The sequence below is a fragment of the Martes martes genome (genome assembly GCF_963455335.1).
Source record: "Martes martes genome assembly, chromosome: X".
Lineage (NCBI taxonomy): Eukaryota > Metazoa > Chordata > Mammalia > Carnivora > Mustelidae > Martes > Martes martes.
In genome coordinates this window covers 25,101,107-25,121,855 of record NC_137897.1, presented here as the reverse complement: position 1 = coordinate 25,121,855, position 20,749 = coordinate 25,101,107, and the positions used below count along the sequence as shown (strand labels likewise).

The window sequence follows — 20,749 nt, the reverse complement described above, 5'->3', positions numbered from 1 at the left end:
AAATGGTATTTTGTATGATAAAACATAGTCCAGTACTATAGCTTGCCACGTTTTATGCAGATTTTGTGTTTATGTGGCCATACCAATGTCCCCATTTTACCTGACTGTTCCTTTAAATGTTTAGGACTTCTTAAACATGCCCTCTTATGGACTAAGGCCATATTGTTGGTAATGACCAATCAGAACTATTAATATGAATAGCAGTTCTTAAATGTTGGGCTTGATAATGACTTTCCCACAATTGCTATTTTGGGTCCTTTCTTACTAGCCTGAGGAAATGACAAGATTGAGAAGCATGAACAGACAACTCCAGATAAATGTTGACTGTACACTGAAAGAAGTTGACCTCCTTCAATCTAGAGGTATAGACTTGATTATTTGGTAAACCATAAGTAATAGTGTGTTTTAAGCTGCTAAATAGCCATCATTTTTGGTTTTACAGATTTAAGAGATAGTTTTTATCCATTATAATTCTACTCAAGAGATCCTTCTACCCCATGGTCATAGATTTGGGGGATCAAAAACAGTTTTACTTTGGCAATTCCATCATTAAGTTCTTGTCATTTAGACTGCTCTAAGTGGTTACTCCGCATTTTTCTTGTTCTAGTCATTTACTGTGAGTATTTTGTATTGATGGGTCTTAATTATAAAACTTCCTAGACTGATGTTATGGTAATCATCAGAAGTATCTGTTAAAATAGGGAATCACATATCAGAACACCAGATTTCTCACTTTTAAAGTAAATTCCATATGCCATTTTTATATATCTATCATGAAAACATCCAGCTATATCTCAGACATTTTGGAGTATTTTTTTTGGCTTTTTTTTTGTTTTTGTTTTGTTTTGTTTTGGCTCTCTTATAGACTTGTACTACAGTAGAAGCTCTCTTAGCTTTCACTTACCAAGCTCAGTAGGTTAGAGATGTTCTTTATTTCCCCCTGTACAATACTCTGACGCTGTCCACAGCTGCTGCACACTGCTGACTAGGGGACCACGTACTGGCATGTTCAAGTACTGTCACTCCTAGCGGTTGAATGGTCTGCTCAGTGAGAGTTTGTTGTACCCCTTCCCTAACTTGCACATGCCAGTTAACTCTGCTTCTGTAATTTAATGTTTATTAAGCTGACAAGAATGCAGGAGGAGCTGTTCTTTTTACAAAAAAACCCCCAGAGGCCAATTACTTTAAAACAACAACAAAAAGGCACGGTTGGGGGTGGTCTGAGCAAAGGATTAAGGGGATAAATCACAAAAATCTAAGAGGATTCTGTTTTCTTACTCAAAACAATACAAAACTGTAGAACTTTAGGATTCAGCAAACTAGCCTGCTGGTTCTTTTTGTAGTTGTAGTCAAATGTAGTCACGCCCATTTGTTCACATATTGTCTGGGGCTGCTTTTGTGCTTCACCAGCACCATTGGGGGCTTGCAGCAGATTGAGTTACAGGTCCACACAGCGTGAAATGCTGATTTTCTGCACCTTTACTTAAGAAAAAGTTCCCCACTTCCTCTGTAACTCATCATGGATGTTTATGTAAGAAAGACAGTATAGAACTTCAGTGGTGAAAAAAAAAAAAAGTCTTCGTCCAGCTTTGAAGTTGACAAGTAATTCTTCTTAAAAGGTCTGTTTCAATCAGCCTCTCTATAACCAACACTTATTGTTTTCAATTATGGCAGCTAAGGGAGCTTCTACTCTATTTTGAGAGTATATAATAAATCTCGACTAAAAATGGCAATGGGCTAACTTTAATAGTAGAAGCCTGGGACCCTAAAAGATACCCAGCAATCTGAATAGAAGCAAATTTGAATGTGAAAGTTGAGCAGCCTGGGCATTTCACAAAGTAGTCCCTTTACAGACTCGTAGCTTGAAGCAGTGGAGCTCTGCGTTATATCCGGGTGATACAGATTATCGTTAGTGTACTGGGAGACTGCATCAGTTTTTGCTTGGGTGCTTTTTAAAGCACAACGCACAAACAACCAGTTAGAGTATTTATAGTAAGCCTTAGGAGATCTAGAAATTAAAACATCAGCTGTAACTTAAGTAATTGAAAAAATACATATGCAACATCTTAGAGCATTGTGGCTTTCATTATCTTCCAAATGGTTAAAAGCATTTGTAATAGGACCTGGACAGGAACACTATTAAAGTTTTATAAGCAAAGAGCTGTGTTTTTGGTCTCCATTGGGCAACAAAGAGCTCTTTTTGGTGCTTAAGTATTTCTAAATCTCCTTCCATAAGGGGTCCAAATATGTCCATTTTATACTGAATTCTACTCTTCCACACTCTGGAACAATTTTATACTGAATGCCAGCGTGAATTTGAAGTGAGAGAATGGATCTAGATGCAGATCATTATTTGGATTGCTGAAAAGCAGGTTTATTGTTGGTTTTGGTGGGGGAAACTTGGGGGGGAATAATGTCTAGAAATCAAAACATCTATATTTGAACTGTTAGTAAGCATGCGTAGTTACAATGCTTAATTGGAATTGTGCAAAACAAGCCAGTTACAGTGATGGGTTCACAGAAGTGAAGGTAGGACCTAAGGTTGCCACTGTATCAGAATCCACCTTGGAGCCGTCATGGCAGGAGTTTGGACTAAATTCGGCGCAAGGCCAGGGAGTGAACTTTTTAAGAGAGTTGAAAATTTTGTGGCAAGACAAAACTCTCAGGGATCATTGTATTTATTATTCTGAAATTGGCACCTTATCATCTTCATTAAATCTGTAGACCACATTCAGTATTCTCCATTTCTTGAAATCTGTAAGCTGCTGCTATTATGACTTCATTCGTCTTTGTAAATTTGTATGTTTGACTTCTTCCACTGTTAAATTCATAATGGATAACTTTTTAAAGTAAATGAAATGAAGGAAACACTAGAAAATAGTTTAGCCTTCCTTTAATTTCTCTTACTCATTTACCTACCTAAGTGTGCCACATACATAATCTTGCTGAAAGAGACTAGCTTTGCAGTTAGAATCCTTCAAGTGATAGTTTATAGACCAACACTGATGTGGTAGTTTGCTTGCAGTCTTTTCTCACAGTGATCAAGAAAAACATTTTCAGTGGGAAGGTGATAGGAGTTTTGAAACCCTAGAACACAGTTTCCCATTTTAGCTATTTTATTTCTATACATTTTTAAACAAAAAAGTCAAATAGGAGAAAGCCTTAAATGCATGGTGATTTTATTTTCTTTATAGGAAACTTTGATCCAAAAGCCATGAATAATTTTTATGACAACATAGAACCTGGCCCAGTTGTACCACCCAAGCCATCTAAAAAAGGTGAGTAGGGAAATGCCATAAACATCATAGAAATAAATATCAGAATTCTTTGAGAGTTCACCTCTTTAGCTGAAGAAATTTCTATTAGAGATGCTAACTTGTTCAGCATAAAAAAAATTAACCATATTGATACTACTGTGCCCATACTTTGAAAAGCACTAAAATTAGTAACTCCTGGAGTTAGTGTCATAGGTAATTAAATGGGATTTACAATTTAATCTTTTAAAAAGAACTTAAAGAATATATTATATAGCGAACATTAGAATTTCTTACCTCTATAATAACTGTAATCCTAAAAGATAATTCTTATAAAATCATGAGAACATTAAAGGTCTTATGTTAGAATGTTAAATTGTATCTGTAGTAGACCTGAGACTAGCAGGTTGCAGAAGAATCCTTGTGTGCCCAACAAGTGAACATAATAACTAGATAGGGACTAGGTGTTTTTTCATGAAGGTCAAAATAAATCCTCTGTAACCAAGATTTGGCGGAATCACTTTTGGATCTGTTCTCTTTTATATTTATTTATCAGTGTTTAATTGGCATTTCAGTATCTTAAAAAATTAACTTGAATTAAGTTTACATCTTGAGTCATTGGATTTAGATAAATTTTTTCTGTCCCATTTTTACTTAAGGCTCATGTTCTTTTGTATAGTTCTCAAGACTGAGCTGAAGTATGCATTTCATATCTTAGTCCATTTTGCTTTAAGCAATTTAAGGGTGAAACAAGTTAAAATCTTGTCAGAGTTACTACTTCTTAGGTAAGATATAAATTTTGTCACCTAAATTTTAGTTGAACAGTTTTCTGCGTATTTTAAGTATTTAATTTATAGGTTGCAGTGCAGTAATACTACCACCATAGATGTTTAATCAGATCTGCATTTAGAATAGTATGATTCCTAAAAATACAAATAAGAATCTTAGTGGATGACTTCCAAGTATTAGATTTGGCACTATGGCAACATTATATGCTGTTTCAAGCTGAAAGTCACAGAGTTATGTATCACTGACCACTTTAACCATTTGGATTAATAATACATGGGGCTTGGGGCACCTGGGTGGCTCAGTGGGTTAAGTCTCTGCCTTCTGCTCAGGTCATGATTTCAGGGTCTTGGGCTCGAGCCCCGCATCGGGCTCTCTGCTCAGCAGAGAGCCTGCTTCCCCCTCTCTCTCTGCCTGCCTCTGTGCCTGCTTGTGATCTCTCTCTGTCAAATAAAAAAAAATACATGGGGTTTTAAACTTGATGTTGCCCGAGTGTCTACTAAAGAAGTATTTCCTATTACTAACCCAACAGATAATTGATTCAAGGGCTGTTATAAAAGAATCACCTTGTTTAGGGGAGTATGTTGAAAAGTTGTTAATTTGGACATAGACAACCCAGTTGATGAGCAGACAGTGTGTCCACCATGAGCCATCTCATTAGCATAAACTCTCAGGTATGGTCCAAAGGGCCCACTGTAAATAACAGAGACAACTCCAATCACTTGGGAAATTTTCAAGATTTTAGTGGTTATCTCCTAGGAACTAGGGATTAAAACTAGACCTGCTTTAGGCAAGGTCAGATTCTTTACTTACACAGAGTTTATGCAGTGGGTACAAAGAAATTTGTAAATACACAAGACCTGAAGATTAATATAATCAGTGACCTAAAATTCTACCTTAAGCTAGGAAAGAACAACAAAGTCAAAGAGATGTAAGGATAAGTAAAACCTAAGAGTTTATTGATTGTGTCTATCTAGAAAGAACACAAATTCACAAATTATCAAAATCAGAACCAAAAGATGGGTTACCTGTTAAAATAATAAGAAAATGTGGTGAACATCTTTATGCCAGTAAACTCAGCACTTTATGTGAAATGGACGCATCTACTCAAAACTGAAAATGAGATGATATAGGACCTAATGATAGTCATATATCTGTTTAAGAAATTGAATCCATTATCTCAAAAATTGTCCCACAAAGGAAACTCCAAACCCAGATGATTGCACTGGTGGGTGTATACTATAACACATTTAAGGAAGAGATCCTACAAATCTTACACAAAGTCTTTGAGAAAATAGGGGAGGAACAAACCCCCCCCTTTTTTTGGTCTTATGGAATCAGCAGAGCCCTGATTTCTTTTTTTTTTTTAAGGTTTTATTTATTTATTTGACAGACAGAAATCACAAGTAGGCAGAGAGACAGGCAGAGAGAGAGGAAGGGAAGCATGCTCCCTGCTGAGCAGAGAGCCCGATGTGGGGCTCCATCCCAGGACCCTGAGATCATGACTTGAGCCAAAGGCAGAGACTTTAACCCACTGAGCCACCCAGGCACCCCAAGAGTCCTGATTTCAAAACCTGATAAGGATTACCTACTCACCCTGTCCCCCAAAAGAAAATAGAATTGCAGATCAATAATCCTGCACTTAAAGCAAAAAAAATCCTTAATATTCATGGTAAATAGAAAGGATAATATATCATGACCACATTTGTTTTAGCTCAGGAATGTACTATCAGTCAAGGAGAAAAAGCTCATGATCATTTTACTAGATGCAGGGAAAGCATCAGACTAAAGTCAGCAGCCACTCCAACTAACATGGTTATTTGCAAAGATAACCCAAGGATACTAAACAAGAACTTAACAAGGTCTTGGGATGGAAGGTCGGTATACAAGAACTATATTTTTATATACTAGCAAACAATTGAAGAACGAAATTAAAAAGAGAATTACAAAACTATCAAAAAAACATGTTCCACTTACGAATAAATCTGACCAGCTGTATATGCTGAAAATTATAAAATGTTGCCAAAATAAATTAGAGTAATACACCATGTTTGCAGTTAAATCAAAATTGGGAAACTTACTTTTCCCCTGATTTGTACATAGGATATCCAGAATCATCTGTAAAAAGAATGAAGTTGCAAGTCTTATTAACCCTAACTAACCTTAGGACTTACTATAAAGCTATAGCCATCACAGTGTGTTATTGGCATGTGGATAAAAAGTAGATAGAGAAACAACTGTAGCTTTATAAATAGCCCAGATATAGACCCTCACTTACACTGCCAAATTCTTGACAAAACCACTAAAGTAATCAATGGAGAAAGCCATTGTAGCAATCAGCGCTGGAAGAACTAGATAACCATATGGAAAAATTACCAGTTTTGATTCTTACTTCCTACTATACACAGAAATCTGAGGTAGGTCATACTGAAGTGTGAAGCTAAATTACAGAACTTCCAGAGCAAAATATAAAATATCCTTGCAACTTGGGTTTAGCTTAGAGTTTTTGGGACCCAGAACAGTTGGTACCTTAGCCTTCATTAAAATTTAACTCTTCTGCTCATCAAGAGGCACTATTAAGAAAGTGTAAAGGAAAGCCAGGGGCTGGGGAAAAATATTTGAAAACATGGTCAAAACAAAACAAAACAAAAACTGGTCTCTAGAATGTGTAAAGAACTTCTGTAACACAGTAACAAAAGGACAATCTAATAAAAGGACAATCCAGTTTTTAAAAGGTCGAAACATTTGAGTTGACACTTGACAAAGAAATATATATGTAAATGGCCAATAAGCATATGAAAACACTCAACTTGAATAGACATTAAGAAAATGCAAATTAAAATCCTGAGATTCCTGAATAGCAATGGCTTGAAACATTAATGAGGACATAGAACAGTGGAATTCTTACACATTTCTGGTAAAAGTTTAAGATGGTGTGACCATTTCTTACAAAACCAAACATTCATTCACTTGCCCTGTAGCTCATCAGTTCTCCTTCTAAAAATTTATCCAAAAGAATTTAAAGCCTATGTCCACAAAATGACTTGTATTAGAAGATTCATAGCATTTTTATTCAAAATAACCAAAAATTTGGGAACATACCAAGGAGCCATCAACAGATGAATGGATAAGCAAACTGATACACTGAGCGGTGCAAATCAGCATTTTAAACTCAACATGGGCCAACCTCAAGGACATAATGCTGAAAGAAAAACACCAAAGAACGTGTTCTCTATGATTGTTTACATGCATTTCATAAGCTGTATTTCTGTCAAAAAAACAGGACAGCTGTTATCTCTGGGAGTAGAGGTTGGGGATTAACTGGGAAAGGGCATGGGAGGATTTTATAGGCTAATGATAATGTCTGGATCAGGATTTGGATTATTCAGGTATATATGCATTTGTCAGAACTCCATATGGCAACACATGGTTTGTGTATTTCATTGTATAAGTTTTACCTTGAAAACTCACAAAGTAGTAAAAGGAAAATTTTTTTAGGTAATGGAATAGATCAGCTGCCAGGAGCCCATATACTCTGTGTTCTAGCAGTGGTGAGAGCAGTGTGGCAGACGGTCACTCTGCCTGCTGTATTTGAGACCAGCACCACATGTTTGAGGTGGAGAGCTGGTGTTCAGCTCAGCTAGGAATGGTACAGGGTTTGCATCATCAGGATGCTGTAATATCAAGCTTCATCGGGCCCTCTACAAATAGTTTTATACAAAAAAAAAAAGCACTTTGGATTCAAACAAATTTTGCTAAAGCTGATAATTGGTTAGTCCTTCAGAGTTAGCTATAATTAAATTCCAGCTGCAATCAACTTTTAAATTATGGAGCAAATGCTCAGTGTGTAGATGGATTATGTACATAGACGCTTGATGCTACAAAGTTGAGACATGACTCCTGCCCCAAGCAGCTTATCTTCTACATAAACAGTTTTGAGTAGAGAACTAACATCTTAAGTATAAATGAATCTCTACCATAGCAATGTAATTGAGCCTTCATTATATATACTGTTGGTGAGAGTATAAAATAGTATTATTTATGAATAGAACTTAATGCTACAATTCCTTAAGAAGGCTTTTCATTACATTTCTAAAAGCTATTTGATTTTCTCTATGAAGTCAAATTTGTTTTCTTCTAAGCATTTGCAGATTTTTAAACTAAATTGGCCTCTTCTTAAAAAAAAGTTAATGTAGTTTAATGTAGATTTTCTTGCAGTATCACATAAGATAAAGTATAAATAACAGGATTGATTTATTGGTTAGAATAAATGTCTTGGAGTTATTACAGACGTATACTGCAAATCCAAGTGGAATGTGGATGTTTGTCTGAAGTATGGTAATGAAAAGGGGAGAGTAAGAAAAAGAAACAGAAGGAAAAAGAGGGAGACCCATAAACCTTTTTGGACTGAACTTTGTATTGAAGCAATGCAGTGTGCATGTTAGTTCCTCAGCTGACGCAGCAAGGCCTCCCCAAGCTGTCATTGGTAACACAATGGTGAGAGCATTGACCTTGGTGTCCAACAACTTGGTGTCTGGGTTGTTTTGGCCTCCTGACCTTGTTCAGATCTAGTCTGTGCACCAGAAAGGTGATCAGTCCAGTAGTTGGTGTATTTTACAGGGCTGTTATAAGAGTCTGTGAGAGTAAGTACGTGACACTATGAAAGTGCTTTACAAATTTAAGAAATAGAACTTGACACTATTCTTTGGAGCCTAAGGAGACCATTTACTCTGCTTTTGTTTACTCTGATAATGGTGTGTTTACGTACCTAGGTACCAAGCTTAGAATTCTGGAGCAGTGATTTCCAAAGGCTGATTGTACTAGAGGATTGCTTATATGGGCTCAGAACTAATCAGAAAATAGAAGCTCTTTCTTTGGTTCTGAAGGGCAAATGATACCAAGTCTTAATACAAAGAAAGGACTTCTTACTAATCATGTATAAATTAATAGAAATAAATTCATTATTTTGAGTTCTGATTTTTTTCAGTTACTGCTAATCCTACTCTTTAATTATGATGTACTATAGTTTTATATTATTTAATGGATTCTTTGGCTAGCCTTATACATCATGTACTTTCAACCCATGGTTTTCTCATAACTGTTGCTTACTAAGGCAGTTGCTGAAGTATCATCTTCCACATTTTGCCCTTACATTGACATTTAATTACCGTCACCGAGTTTGCACTAGGAAGGGGGGAAACTGGTGAAATTAGGCATTGTGTCCAAGTAATTGTAGAGGATGGAAGAAGTTTTAAGAGCACTGTTCTGTTTAGGTTGTAAAAGTGATATTAAATATGGCACTTACCTTCACAGGAGAACTAAAGATAATATGAAGCAATAGAAAGGACAAACACGCAATCATCCACGTGCCATGGGAGAGCCTTGGGAGCCTGTCCACTCTTCTCATGGATGGCTTTAATCCCTTTTCTCCTGGCTTTGCTTCTTTTCATGCAGATTCGTCAGACCCTTGCACAATTGAGAGGAAAGCCCGAAGAATTAGCGTGACCTCCAAAGTACAGGCAGACGTCCATGACACCCAGGCAGCAGCTGCTGAGGGTTTGTACTTGTGTGTCCGGATTTTGTGCGCAAAGTCCAAAGACACGTGTTCGCCCATGTAGAGTTAACCACAAGTAAAGTCCACCTTTCCTCCCCCTTTATAAAAAAATTACTCTCTCCAAGCACCTGGATGGCTCAGTTGGTAGAGCTTGCGACTCTTCACCTTGGGATTTTGAGTTCAAGGCTCACGTTGGGTGTAGAGATTACTTTTAAAAAAATTATTCTCTTTGCTGAGTTTCTAAGGCTGTGCTGCCCAAGAGAAATATAATACAAGGCAAATACTTAAAAAATTTAACCTAGTATATGCCAAGTATTATTTCAATATGAAGTCAATATAAACTAGCGAGATATTTTGCATTCTTGATTTCATACAATATCTTTGAAATCTGGTGTACATTTTACACTTAGAGCACATCTTAGTTCACAGTGGTCACATTTCAGTTGGCCGGCAGTTAACCATATTGGACAGATTGCTCTAATAAAAGCGTCTAGAAAGCAAGGCCAAGTAATTAAGGAAATAACTTGAAAGTTCTGGCTTTTTCAACTTCTCGCTACAATTTTCTAATGCTTCTTGAATTTTACCCTGGGATTCCGTTGAAATAAGCATTCTAAAAATACTGTCTATATTTGGGTTTATACAAGTATGGCTATGTAATATAAACAATATTGGTGAAACTGTTGATTTGTGATATTTTTGAGGATGGTTATTTTTATGGAAATCTGGCCTATTAACCCATTTAAAAATAGTATTTTTTAAGTTGTTTATTATTATTTTTTTAGGAATCTCTACACCCAGTGTGGGGCTTTAACTAATGACCCCAAGATCAAGAGTGGTATGCTTTTCTGACTAAGCCTGCCAAGCACCCCTAAAAATAATTAGTCTTAAAGGAAAAACATACTGATTTCACTTTTCATTTGTGTATACATATGCGTATTAATTTTTCTATGAGACCTGAAATATTTTTCTTTTGAAACAGTCCATAAAAAGACAAGATTTTACAAATGTAAATCAAATGAAAATGGACATCTAAAATGTCTTTTGGGTTTTAAATACTTCTATTTAAACAGTATTTCCTGTGATGAAATGAGCAGCGTCTTACCCACAATAATTCTAAATTAGGTGCCTTTAAAATTCTTTTGATAAGTTTCTTCAGAGTGACTTGATTCCAAATTAAATCATTACGGTACTGAAGGGAAAAATATGCCACCGGCAAACATGCTTCTTTTCCAAAAGGATTACTCTGAGAAACTGCAAAGGCAGGAGAAGCTGTGACAACAGAGTAGAAGTTACCCTTTTGTAAGGAACATCTACAGTGATAAAGGCAATCTCCACCTAGAAATATCTCCCTGCCCCTACCAGAGAGCCTAGTGACTAAATCAAAAGAGAACTGGATCAGTGGAGAAGGTAACCTTCCCTGATTGCCTTCCCCTGCTCTCCCCCCAACACCTTTCTTTTGTCTTTAGCTGTAGATGGTATTTTAAGTTAGGTTTTCTAGGTCTCTGCCCTGTCTGTGTGAGGTACATATGTTAATGAACTTGGTTTCTTTTCTTGTTAGTCTGTCTTTTATTACAGGAGGGTCTCAGGCAAGAACTCAAGGGATAGAAGGGAAATTATTTTTACTTTGTGTACAGTATTAGACTATGAAGAGGAGCCCCAAGTATACTGTATTAGTTATGCTAAAAGAGGTTGTGCAGTTATTTATAGAGTTTAGAAAATAACATTTTAGGCTAGGTTTGGAGTTACACTTCATGAAATAAAAAGTTGCCTGCTCTGGGAAAGTATAAAAGTGAGTTTTCAGAGCCTGTTTATTAAAAGCCAACAGCAGTATGGTTTAAGTGTTTACCTTTTCGGAGAACAAAAAGCCCTGAAAACCAGAGAGTACTGTATAAGAGAGGACCTTTTCTGGAAATGGTGTGCAGAACATTTTTCCTCTAACAGAAGGCTGTAGCAATTAAATGTGCTGTTTATTCTTCCATATTGTACAAAAAAGAAAACTATCAAGTCTCTGTGTTTTGGAGTCATGAGCCAAAAGATACAAGGTGGGTGATAATGGCCGCTCAGATGGCCAGTGGAGGCCATATAAACAAACCTATTCTCCTTTTTATAGTTCTAGGAATAGGTTGATGGACCCAGTGGTTTTCTATTCTGTTGTAAAGCTAACATCTCCTTCCTGTTTCAGCCTGAGTCTTTTTGTTTTTTTAAAGATTTTATTTATTCATTTGACAGAGAGAGATCACAAGTAGGCAGAACAGCAGGCAGAGAGAGAGCCCTGCTGAGCAGAGAGCCCGATGTGGGGCTTGATCCCAGGACCCTGAGATCATGACCTGAGCTGAAGGCCAAGGCTTAACCCACTGAGCCACTCAGGCGCCCCCAGCCTGAGTCGTCTTATTGCCTGTTGTAAGGTTCGAGGTCTAAAGCTCAGTTTTCTCTACCTCTTGGAGAACGTTCACACTGGCCATTTGTCCTGAAATACAAATTGCTAACCAACAAGTGAGCTCATTAATTTCCAGTGGAAGATAGACTTAACCCCAAATGGTAACTGATTAAATCCTTCCATCTTAGTTCCTTCTGTGACCCGCTTAGATAGGTTGCCTACCTTAGATCTTAATCTCATTTACAGTTCACAGTGATGATTTCCACTGGTTTAACAGGTAGATTTTCCCAGCCTCTGGCCATGATCCGGATTCCAGGGGGAATTCCACCCAGATATCTTTTGCCTCATAGTCACTGCTGCCACCTTCGGTAGGGGCTATTCCACAAAAGCAGCATTTATAGATTAACTCCTGAAGTAAAGAGCCTTTTTTGAGCTCAAGGCTGAGAGAAGAGGATCTAGGAGGAATCTAAGTTTCAAGTATTTTTTTGAATTTTATTTATTTATTTGATGAAGAGAGTACATGAGCAGGGGCAGAGGGAGAGGAAGAGGGAGAAGCAGACCCCCTGCTGAGCAGGGACCCTGATGCGGGGCTTGATCCCGGGACCCTGGGATCATGACCCAATCGAAGGCAGACACTTAACCGACTGAGCCACCCAGGGTCCCTAAATTTCAGGTATTTTTAAAGAAAGTCCTGAGGACATTAGGAGAAGGGAAAAATGAAGGGAGAGAAATCGTAGTGGGAGACCAACCATGAGAGGCTGTGGACTCTGGAAAACAAGTGGAGGGTTTTAGAAGGGAGAGGGTGGGGAGTGGATGAGCCTGGTGATGGGTATTAAGGAGGGCACGGATTGCATGGAGCACTGGGTGTTATATGCAAACAATGAATCATGGAACTCTACATCAAAAACTAATGATGAACTGTATGGTGGCTAATGTAACACACACACACACACATCACTCCCTCCCTCCCTCCCTCCCTCCCTCCTGAGGACCAGGGTTACCGGGAGGCTCAGATGGTTAAGTGCCTGCTTTGGCTCAGGTCATGATCCCAGGGTCCTGGGATCTTGCGGGGCTCAGGCACCCTGCTTCTCCCTCTCCCTCTGCCCCCGCTAGCTCGTGAGCTCTTTCTCTAGTAAATAAAATCTTTTAAAAAAAATCCTGAGGACCCACCTGTGAGCACCTGTGAGCATTTTATATTGCCAGATAATAGACTTTTTAAAAAACTACCTGAAGAACCTTGTAATGCCAAAAAGATAGGAGAAAAATTGAGAATAAAAAAGAGTCTTTCAGGGGCGCCTGGGTGGCTCAGTGGGTTAAGCCTTGGCCTTCAGCTCAGGTCATGATTCCAGAGTCCTGGGATCGAGCCCCGCATCGGCCTCTCTGCTCAGCAGGGAGCCTGCTTCCCCCCTCTCTCTCTGCCTGCCTCTCTGCCTACTTGTGATCTCTGTCAAATACATAAATAAAATTTTAAAAAAGCGTCACATGGAATGAATTTGGCTTTTACGAAAAACTGTAATGTCTTTCTTTTTTAACCATTCTGAGCAACTTTGTTAGGAACCGTCTCTGTCGTTGCGAACCCTTATTATTAACTAACATATGCATACTGTAAAGCTGCAGGTCTCCCAGAAGGAGGCAGACATCCCAGAACATGTTGAATACAGTATGGCCACTACTACAAGGGGCTGTGAAGTGGGGGCGCTGAAGTGAAGGGGGAAAGGGAGGGGGCAAAATTTCACATGCTGGGGGATAGTTCTCTGTCTGTCCATTTGGCTGCAGTACAGCATAACCACTGTCTGTGGATACCGAATGAGGATGGTAGTCGATCCTGGACTTCAGTTTATCTTCTTGAACCAAGTACAATTTGTATCATAAACTTCCTGTTCTAGTAGCTATGGACATTCATTGGCTTTTATCTTAGGTCAAGTAGGAAACTTTTTTTTTTCTTTCTTTCTTTCTTTCTTTTTTTTGGTAATTTTTCAGTTTGGATTATACTTGGAAGAATTCAATCTCTTTTTTCTCTTGATCCTAACTTCCCTCAGAGCATCTGACTGGCTCCAAACAGAGTCCCCGGACACAACCCCGTGATGAAGATTATGAGGGGGCCCCATGGAATTGTGATAGCTGCACCTTCCTAAACCACCCTGCACTGAACCGCTGTGAGCAGTGCGAGATGCCACGGTACACTTGAACGCCCAAGAGTCTGCATCGACCTGAGAGAGAAGCTGGGAGCACCCACTAGAAGAAAAGGAGCCTTGGGAGTGTGTGCATCTGGCTGGCCTTTTCATTTCCGATTCCACCGGGGGAGGAGCAGTGCCCCTGCAGGGCTCGTGCTCATTCAAGAAAAATGGGGAGTTCTCTCTGTTTTGGGTTTTCATTTTTTCCTTTCTTAACTCATTGCAGAGTGAGATAGAAAGGGATACTTGAAACTGGGAAAGGATTCACTCCTGAAAGAATGTACACAGAGAAGTCAAGAGCTCTTCTGTGGAATCCCAATTGTTAAAGTTACTGCTGAGTGGCCCTTACTTTATAAACTAGAACTTGAAATCATGGTGTGACATATTACAGTTTATGCAGACAAACTGTGAATTCTCAGAGCAGACTTACCTGGTCACAGCTCTCCGGAAAACCAAGGTTCCCCATGCTTCTTCCGTTGTTTCCTACTGAAGAGAAGGACAGGAGAAAGCACTCAGAATATGACTTTGGTGGGGGGGGCAAAATAATAAGGGTATGTGTAATTGCTGCTTTTTTCAGAGGTAATTTCAAACACACAAACACAAGTGGCTTAAAATGTGATTTGTAGCAGTCAAGAATGAGGCATATCGTGCCTTTCATTCAAAAGTACAATCAGAGATGAGAAGATCCCTTTTACTTGTACAATAATTCATCAAGCTAAATCAACACTGGTAACTAAGACCTAATTATCCCACATAGTAGATAATAATTTTTAAGTTACTGCATGCTTTTATTGGGCCATTGGCTTTAAAAATAACAAGTCCTTACCAGTACGATTTTATGAATTTTATGAATGACCTTCTTGGAAAACTGCGCTTTGCCAATAGCACAGTGAATGTATGCCAAATGTAAATCCATTCCAAAATCCACTCAGAAATCTTGAGCTCATCTGTGGTTCTGTAAGAAATGTTTGCAGTCCATAGGACCTTTTTTTATCCTCCTTCCAATTTTGTGATGAATTCACGATGTTTACAGCACAGTGTTTTGTGCCAGAATCCTTACTTAGCTGAAAAAAAAAATCAACATTAGCTGTTCAATACGGATTGATTTGCACATGTCAGTAAGCCAGTGTGAGGGAAATTACAGTTGGCCAAGATCATAAAGTTGTACACTGCGTTACCTGGGAGGAAGAGAAGGCTAGTCGAGAAACAGGATTTTAAGAGAAGGGTGAATACAAAGGACTTTAAATCTAAGAACTGTTTCAATTTAACATATTGTATTCCGAGATAATACTGAGTTTGTTCAAGTAGTTCAAGTGATACTAAAGCACTCCTTGTTTATGAAACCCCAGCTTTAAGGTATGAATAACTGAAGAGATATAAAATCATGTGACTCACTAGGGTGCACCACTGAAAAATTATTAATAGGTCATTTAATTAAGGTCTCTATCACTGTTGAATTTCCTTCCTAGCTCAGAATTGGATTTTGGAATCTTCTTGTTATTTTGGTGAATATAAAATAAATACAGCAATAAAACTAGTAGCGTTTATAATCCTAAAGGATTTTACCAGAGTTTTTGAGGAATATCCATTCTCCCATACTGTGTGCCCCACTACTCTCACACTCTCTCCGTCTCTCTCTCTCTCACACACACACACACACAGAGGCTCTTGAAGCTGTCATTGTATTCTACTTCAGAAGTGGTATCTGGCAGACCTGGAAAAACAAGCTGCACTTAATAGTATAATGAAACCAAAGGCTTAATAATCCATCATCATTTTCCATCAAAATCATCTAATTTCACACTTGACCTACAGCTTTGAAAATGTTCTTTTCCTATGTGGAAAATCCCCCCCCAATCCACTTGTCTCAAAAAATATGCATGGCTATGTTATGACACTGATAAAACATCTCTCATAAAACTATGGCAAAACTGTGAAAATAATGGTGAGAAAACAGATGGGCTTAAAAGAATTGACCTGAAAACTGCATTCTTTAAAGGTTTCTGTGACACTGGTATCTGTCCGTCTGCAGTAGCCATCTCTCAGTCCTGCTATTCTGTAATACGCCAATGCCTTTGCCTTTGTGTGGTTTTCGTATCTCTTTAGGGACGATCAACCCCCCCCCCAAGGTATTAGATAACAATTTCGGGGAAAAATATATATACTGCTTGGTGTTCTAGCTAAAGGTTTACCAGTATTCTTAGATCTGCTGAAGGGGCAGCAGTTAACTTGGGACATGTCCGTTGAGAATGAAAGTAGCATGTATGCAAACAGTTGGATGCTTTATTAAAACCCTGTAGGTGACTTTACAACTATTGCATGAACACACATCCCGGTTAATAAGCTGTTCTCACGCAATAGATGCATGGTTCCAGTCCTTTGGTGATCTATCTAGTAAATCATTGTTTTCACCTGCCAGGAAAAAGAAACAACCAGTCTCTCAGGTGTAGAGGGTGGGGTAGGAGACATCAGAGCTGGGTTTTAAAGTCGTTTCGTCTGTGTTCATTTATGGTTGTGCACCAGTTTCATATGCCAACATAGGCTATATTCAGTTTTTCAAGTAAGCAAAATTGTCTTACACTGACAAATGTGGTCAGTTTAACCACGTCCCTGTATATACTTCTTGCCCGTGACCGCTTTAAACAAGAATTCAGTCCACTTCCAGGTGTCTTTTCAAAAGGATCTCCCGGTCAGATGGACGTGCACTTGCAGTCGTGTTGGAGTGGGAGGAGAGAAGGTGCCTGTCTGCTGCCCTACGTTGGCTCTCGGGTTCTGTTGGTGCACTCGTTTTTCTAGTGAAAAGTATGGTTTCTTATAACACGCCTAGTTTGATGTACCTGGTAACACATAGGCCTGATGATACACGTTACACTATTTCATGGTTTTGTAAACTGGGTTTTTAGAAAGCACAGTTGGTGTTTTGTTAAAAGTACATTGCCCCTTAACTTTTGGAGTAGGTCTGAGGAGTTTAAAGTGGGAATGGAAGAGCCAGAAACTTTCGCAGCGTTGTCGGATATAATGACCTTGTATGCGAGAGCAAAGAGGCAGGGGGCTTTAAAGAAACTGAAGAACTGCATTGTAGAAAAGGTAGTTTTAGAGAAGATAACGGATGGTGGGGAAAGTGTTGCTAATTTGTTTATTTCCCTGAACGAAATGGGAAGTGTGATGAGCAGTTTAATTTTTAAGGAGCTGGTCTCGATTTTAGTACTTTTTAATTATTAAAAAAAATTGTTTCCGTAAATTTTGTCATTGTTTTGTCCTGGTTACCAAGGGTTCATATCCAACTTTCTGTGGCAACTCCGTTTTCTATAGTATTTTACAAGGTAACTGTAATGTCTTTGACAGTATAAACAAAAAGCAAGGATATAAGGCATAGAAAATTTGTCCTTTGAAAATATCAGTGATGTATCCTGGAATGTGAAGATGTCCCTTCATAGTTAAATTTGATTTATTTTGCAATTGTAACCACTGTTCAGACTTGGAATGAATCCATGTTGGAGTGTGTGTCTGTATATCGATCGAGCAAGAAAAATGACCATTGAAATGTTACTATAAAAAATCAGAATAAATTGGGCACTGTCTGTTGCACCACTACTGTATCTTTTCGAAAGAATGAACAGTATTTTCTTACTGTAAAAGTTAATTCTGATGGTGTTTTCACATTCACTAGACCTGCATTTTTTTCTTTATTATTTGCATCCCCAAATATTTAATACAAGTAGATTTTGCATGGCTTGGGCACTCAGAGATTAATAGGATGGTGACCCAATATTAGTTTCTAAAGCCATGAAAAGTTGCTTTGAGACTGAACAATTCTGAATTCTTATTTATAATGACACCCGATGTCCATGTTTCCCTACTGTAAAAGAATTGATCAGTTTCTTCATTAAAACAGCAAGACCTTATTAAATCTTGTAAATACCATGTTTCTTCTAGATTTCTGTGTATGCTGTGAATCATTATTTTGAGGTGAAATTGTACAAAGGCATCTTAAAAGGCTATGCATGCATCGTACTTCCAAACAGTACATACTCGGAAAGTCGAAGATTCCTGCAAAATAAATTAATAAACTAAAAGCAAACACTACATTCTGCATCTTTTCTGTGTAGTTAGAAATGATTTATTGTATCAAACTAGTCCAACACCTAGTTTTCTAGACTGAAATATGCTGTCTCAAAAACGTAATCTTCCGTATTTCTGTTCTTCTGTTAGATCACGTCGTAATTTTAGATTTGGGGTATTAAGTGTCCATTAACTTTAAAGCCTGGGCAGAAGGATAGATAAGCAAATTTTATGAAAATGGTGGACTAGGTTAGGAACCTAAATAATGAGTACTTTTCTTCTCAGTTTTTTCATCATTTGTAGCTACAGTTGACCCTTGAACAATATGGGTTTGAACTGCACAGGTCCACTTATGTGTGGACTGTGCTAAAAACAGTACAGGACTACAAACGTGTTTCATCTTATCCTTGTCTCCATACTTCCTTTTCTCTAGCATGCTTTATTATAGCAATATAGTCTATGATACATACAGCATACAACATATGCGGTGAATGACTATTGTCTCTGTAAGGTTTTCAGTCCACGTTAGACTATTATGTTTTGGGGACCCAGAAATTCCATGTGGCGGATTTACACCTGTGCAGGGCACCAGTGCCCTTGACCCTCCTCTTGCTAGAGTCGTAGTCCACCTTCCAACATTTGCACAGCAATCAGCACAGATGAATTCTAGTAGGTAGCCTTTTCAGTGAGTAAGCATATTTGGAGTCAAAACCATTTCTACTACTTTTTTTAATATATGAAAATTAATGGACACACCCAAATACAGAAGAATTGTAGAATGACCCTTCATTTGCTCATTATCCAGCTTCCAAAATTATCGCTATGTAAGCAATTGCATTTCATCTATGTTATGATCCCCCCCAATTATTTTTGTTTTTTAAAGGATTTTATTTATTTTTATTTATTTGACAGAGAGACACAGGGAGAGAGGGAACACAAGCAGGGGAGCAGGAGAGGGAGAAACAGGCCTCCCGCCGAGCAGGGAACTTGATGTGGGGCTCAATCCCAGGACCCTGGGATCATGATCTGAGCCAAAGGCGGGTGCTTAAAGACTGAGCCACCCAGGCTTCCCTCCCCCTGATTATTTTGAAATGAAACAAATCCCAGGCATCAAAGCAATCATCTATCAACTTAAAAAAAAAAAAGATTTTATTTATTTGACAGAGAGATCACAATTAGGCAGATAGAGTGGGGGTGGGAAGCAGGCTCCCCGATGAGCAGAGAGCCCGATGCAGGGCTTGATCCCAGGACCCTGAGATCATGACCTGAGCTGAAGGCAGAGGCTTAACCCACTGAACCACCCAGGCGCCCTATCAACTTTTTTTTTTTTTTAACCTAAGTGCCAAATGCTCCTATTGCACCTTACGAAATGCTGTCCTATATCCTGTGTTAAATTTTCCAAGTAGCATCTTTTTTTTTTTTAATAACAAGAGTTCTCAATTAGGATCTGAGTAGAATACTTGTCCCTTACATCTTGAAACTGCACAAGTGTTTCCTCTCTATACCTTAAATCATAAACTTTCCCTCATTACTCTTTGGTTACCTCCCCACCACATCTTACAGTAAGTAAAGTAATGCATAGAAAGAAAATCCAAGACAACTTTAAAAAACAGTAGGTGGACTATTTTTCTTACTCCCCTGCTCCTTTTCTTATTTCCCACATCCTAGGTTGTCCCTTTCCAATGATGGATTTTGAAATAGAAAATGACATCAAATCTGTTAACACTGATTATGATGCTCGTTTTTGTAGTTAAGAGGCATCTGTGAGAACTACATGATCTCCCTGTAATCCCACAATCTTTATCATAATTTCTCTCTAGGTATTGAGTAGCTCAGTTTCCCACAGAAGTCTGGCTCACTGTTGGGTGCGGGGTGTTCGTCTCCCACCTGCATTCCTCCAAAGACTTCTTACTTAACTTTGGTCTCTTGGCCTTTTCCTAGGATGCTGCCCAGGTCATGTTTTGTGATAGGGGTTTCAAAGGTTTTAATGAGATATAGAGTATGTGGGTGATGTTATGGTTCACCAGTTCCAGGTTCTCCTCTCAGGCAGACCACCTCACTTTTCCTGCCTCTTGGAATTTGATGGATACGTTTCTGGCTGCCCTTTCTTGACATTTTGGTGGTTAAGAAATAACAGAGTGTGGGGGAAATCAGGGTCTTTTCACACAGCCTGGCTTCCTCAAGTTTTGCATTGTAGTTTGGAAACAAAGTGCTCATTATATTACTTTGCTTGGTTTTGACTTATTTGTGCCTTGATTCTCTTGGGGACCCAGGTGGTTTTCAGGAAGTACTATTGCAGCAGTCAAGAACCACTAACATTTATAGCCTTTTTAAAATCCCATCCTCCAATTTTGATTTCTTTTAAATCACTAAGAATAGTCTGCCCTGGGTAGGTTAGGTTTAATTCAAACAAAGATCATTGGGTTACACATAACCGAAATCACTCGCATTCCCTATACACTGTGGCAAGGAATCTAACGGTCAGGTGTTTTAAGATTACGATTTGAGTTTCTCTTCCCAAGTTCTAAAGTAACTAATGGAA

At 38.4% G+C, this 20,749-nt stretch overlaps 1 protein-coding gene and 1 pseudogene across 2 annotated transcripts in view; one reads left to right on the top strand and one right to left on the bottom strand.

The window, feature by feature from the left end:
* TAB3 (TGF-beta activated kinase 1 (MAP3K7) binding protein 3) overlaps positions 1-18,193 on the top strand; it is a 58,042-nt gene extending 39,849 nt beyond the window's left edge. The window contains exons 7-10 of the mRNA XM_080831167.1: positions 269-362; positions 3,195-3,278; positions 9,495-9,596; positions 14,011-18,193. Coding sequence (XP_080687293.1) covers positions 269-362; positions 3,195-3,278; positions 9,495-9,596; positions 14,011-14,159 — 429 coding nt within the window. The 3' untranslated portion in view covers positions 14,160-18,193. The remainder of the gene's footprint in view (positions 1-268; positions 363-3,194; positions 3,279-9,494; positions 9,597-14,010) is intronic.
* The window catches only part of LOC308337314 (transmembrane protein 138-like), a 32,176-nt pseudogene continuing 25,836 nt past the window's right edge, over positions 14,410-20,749 (bottom strand). Inside the window, exons 3-4 of the transcript in view lie at positions 14,576-14,628; positions 14,410-14,415 (exon numbers count right to left, since the gene is read on the bottom strand). The product of the transcript in view is annotated as a transmembrane protein 138-like (transcript). The remainder of the gene's footprint in view (positions 14,416-14,575; positions 14,629-20,749) is intronic.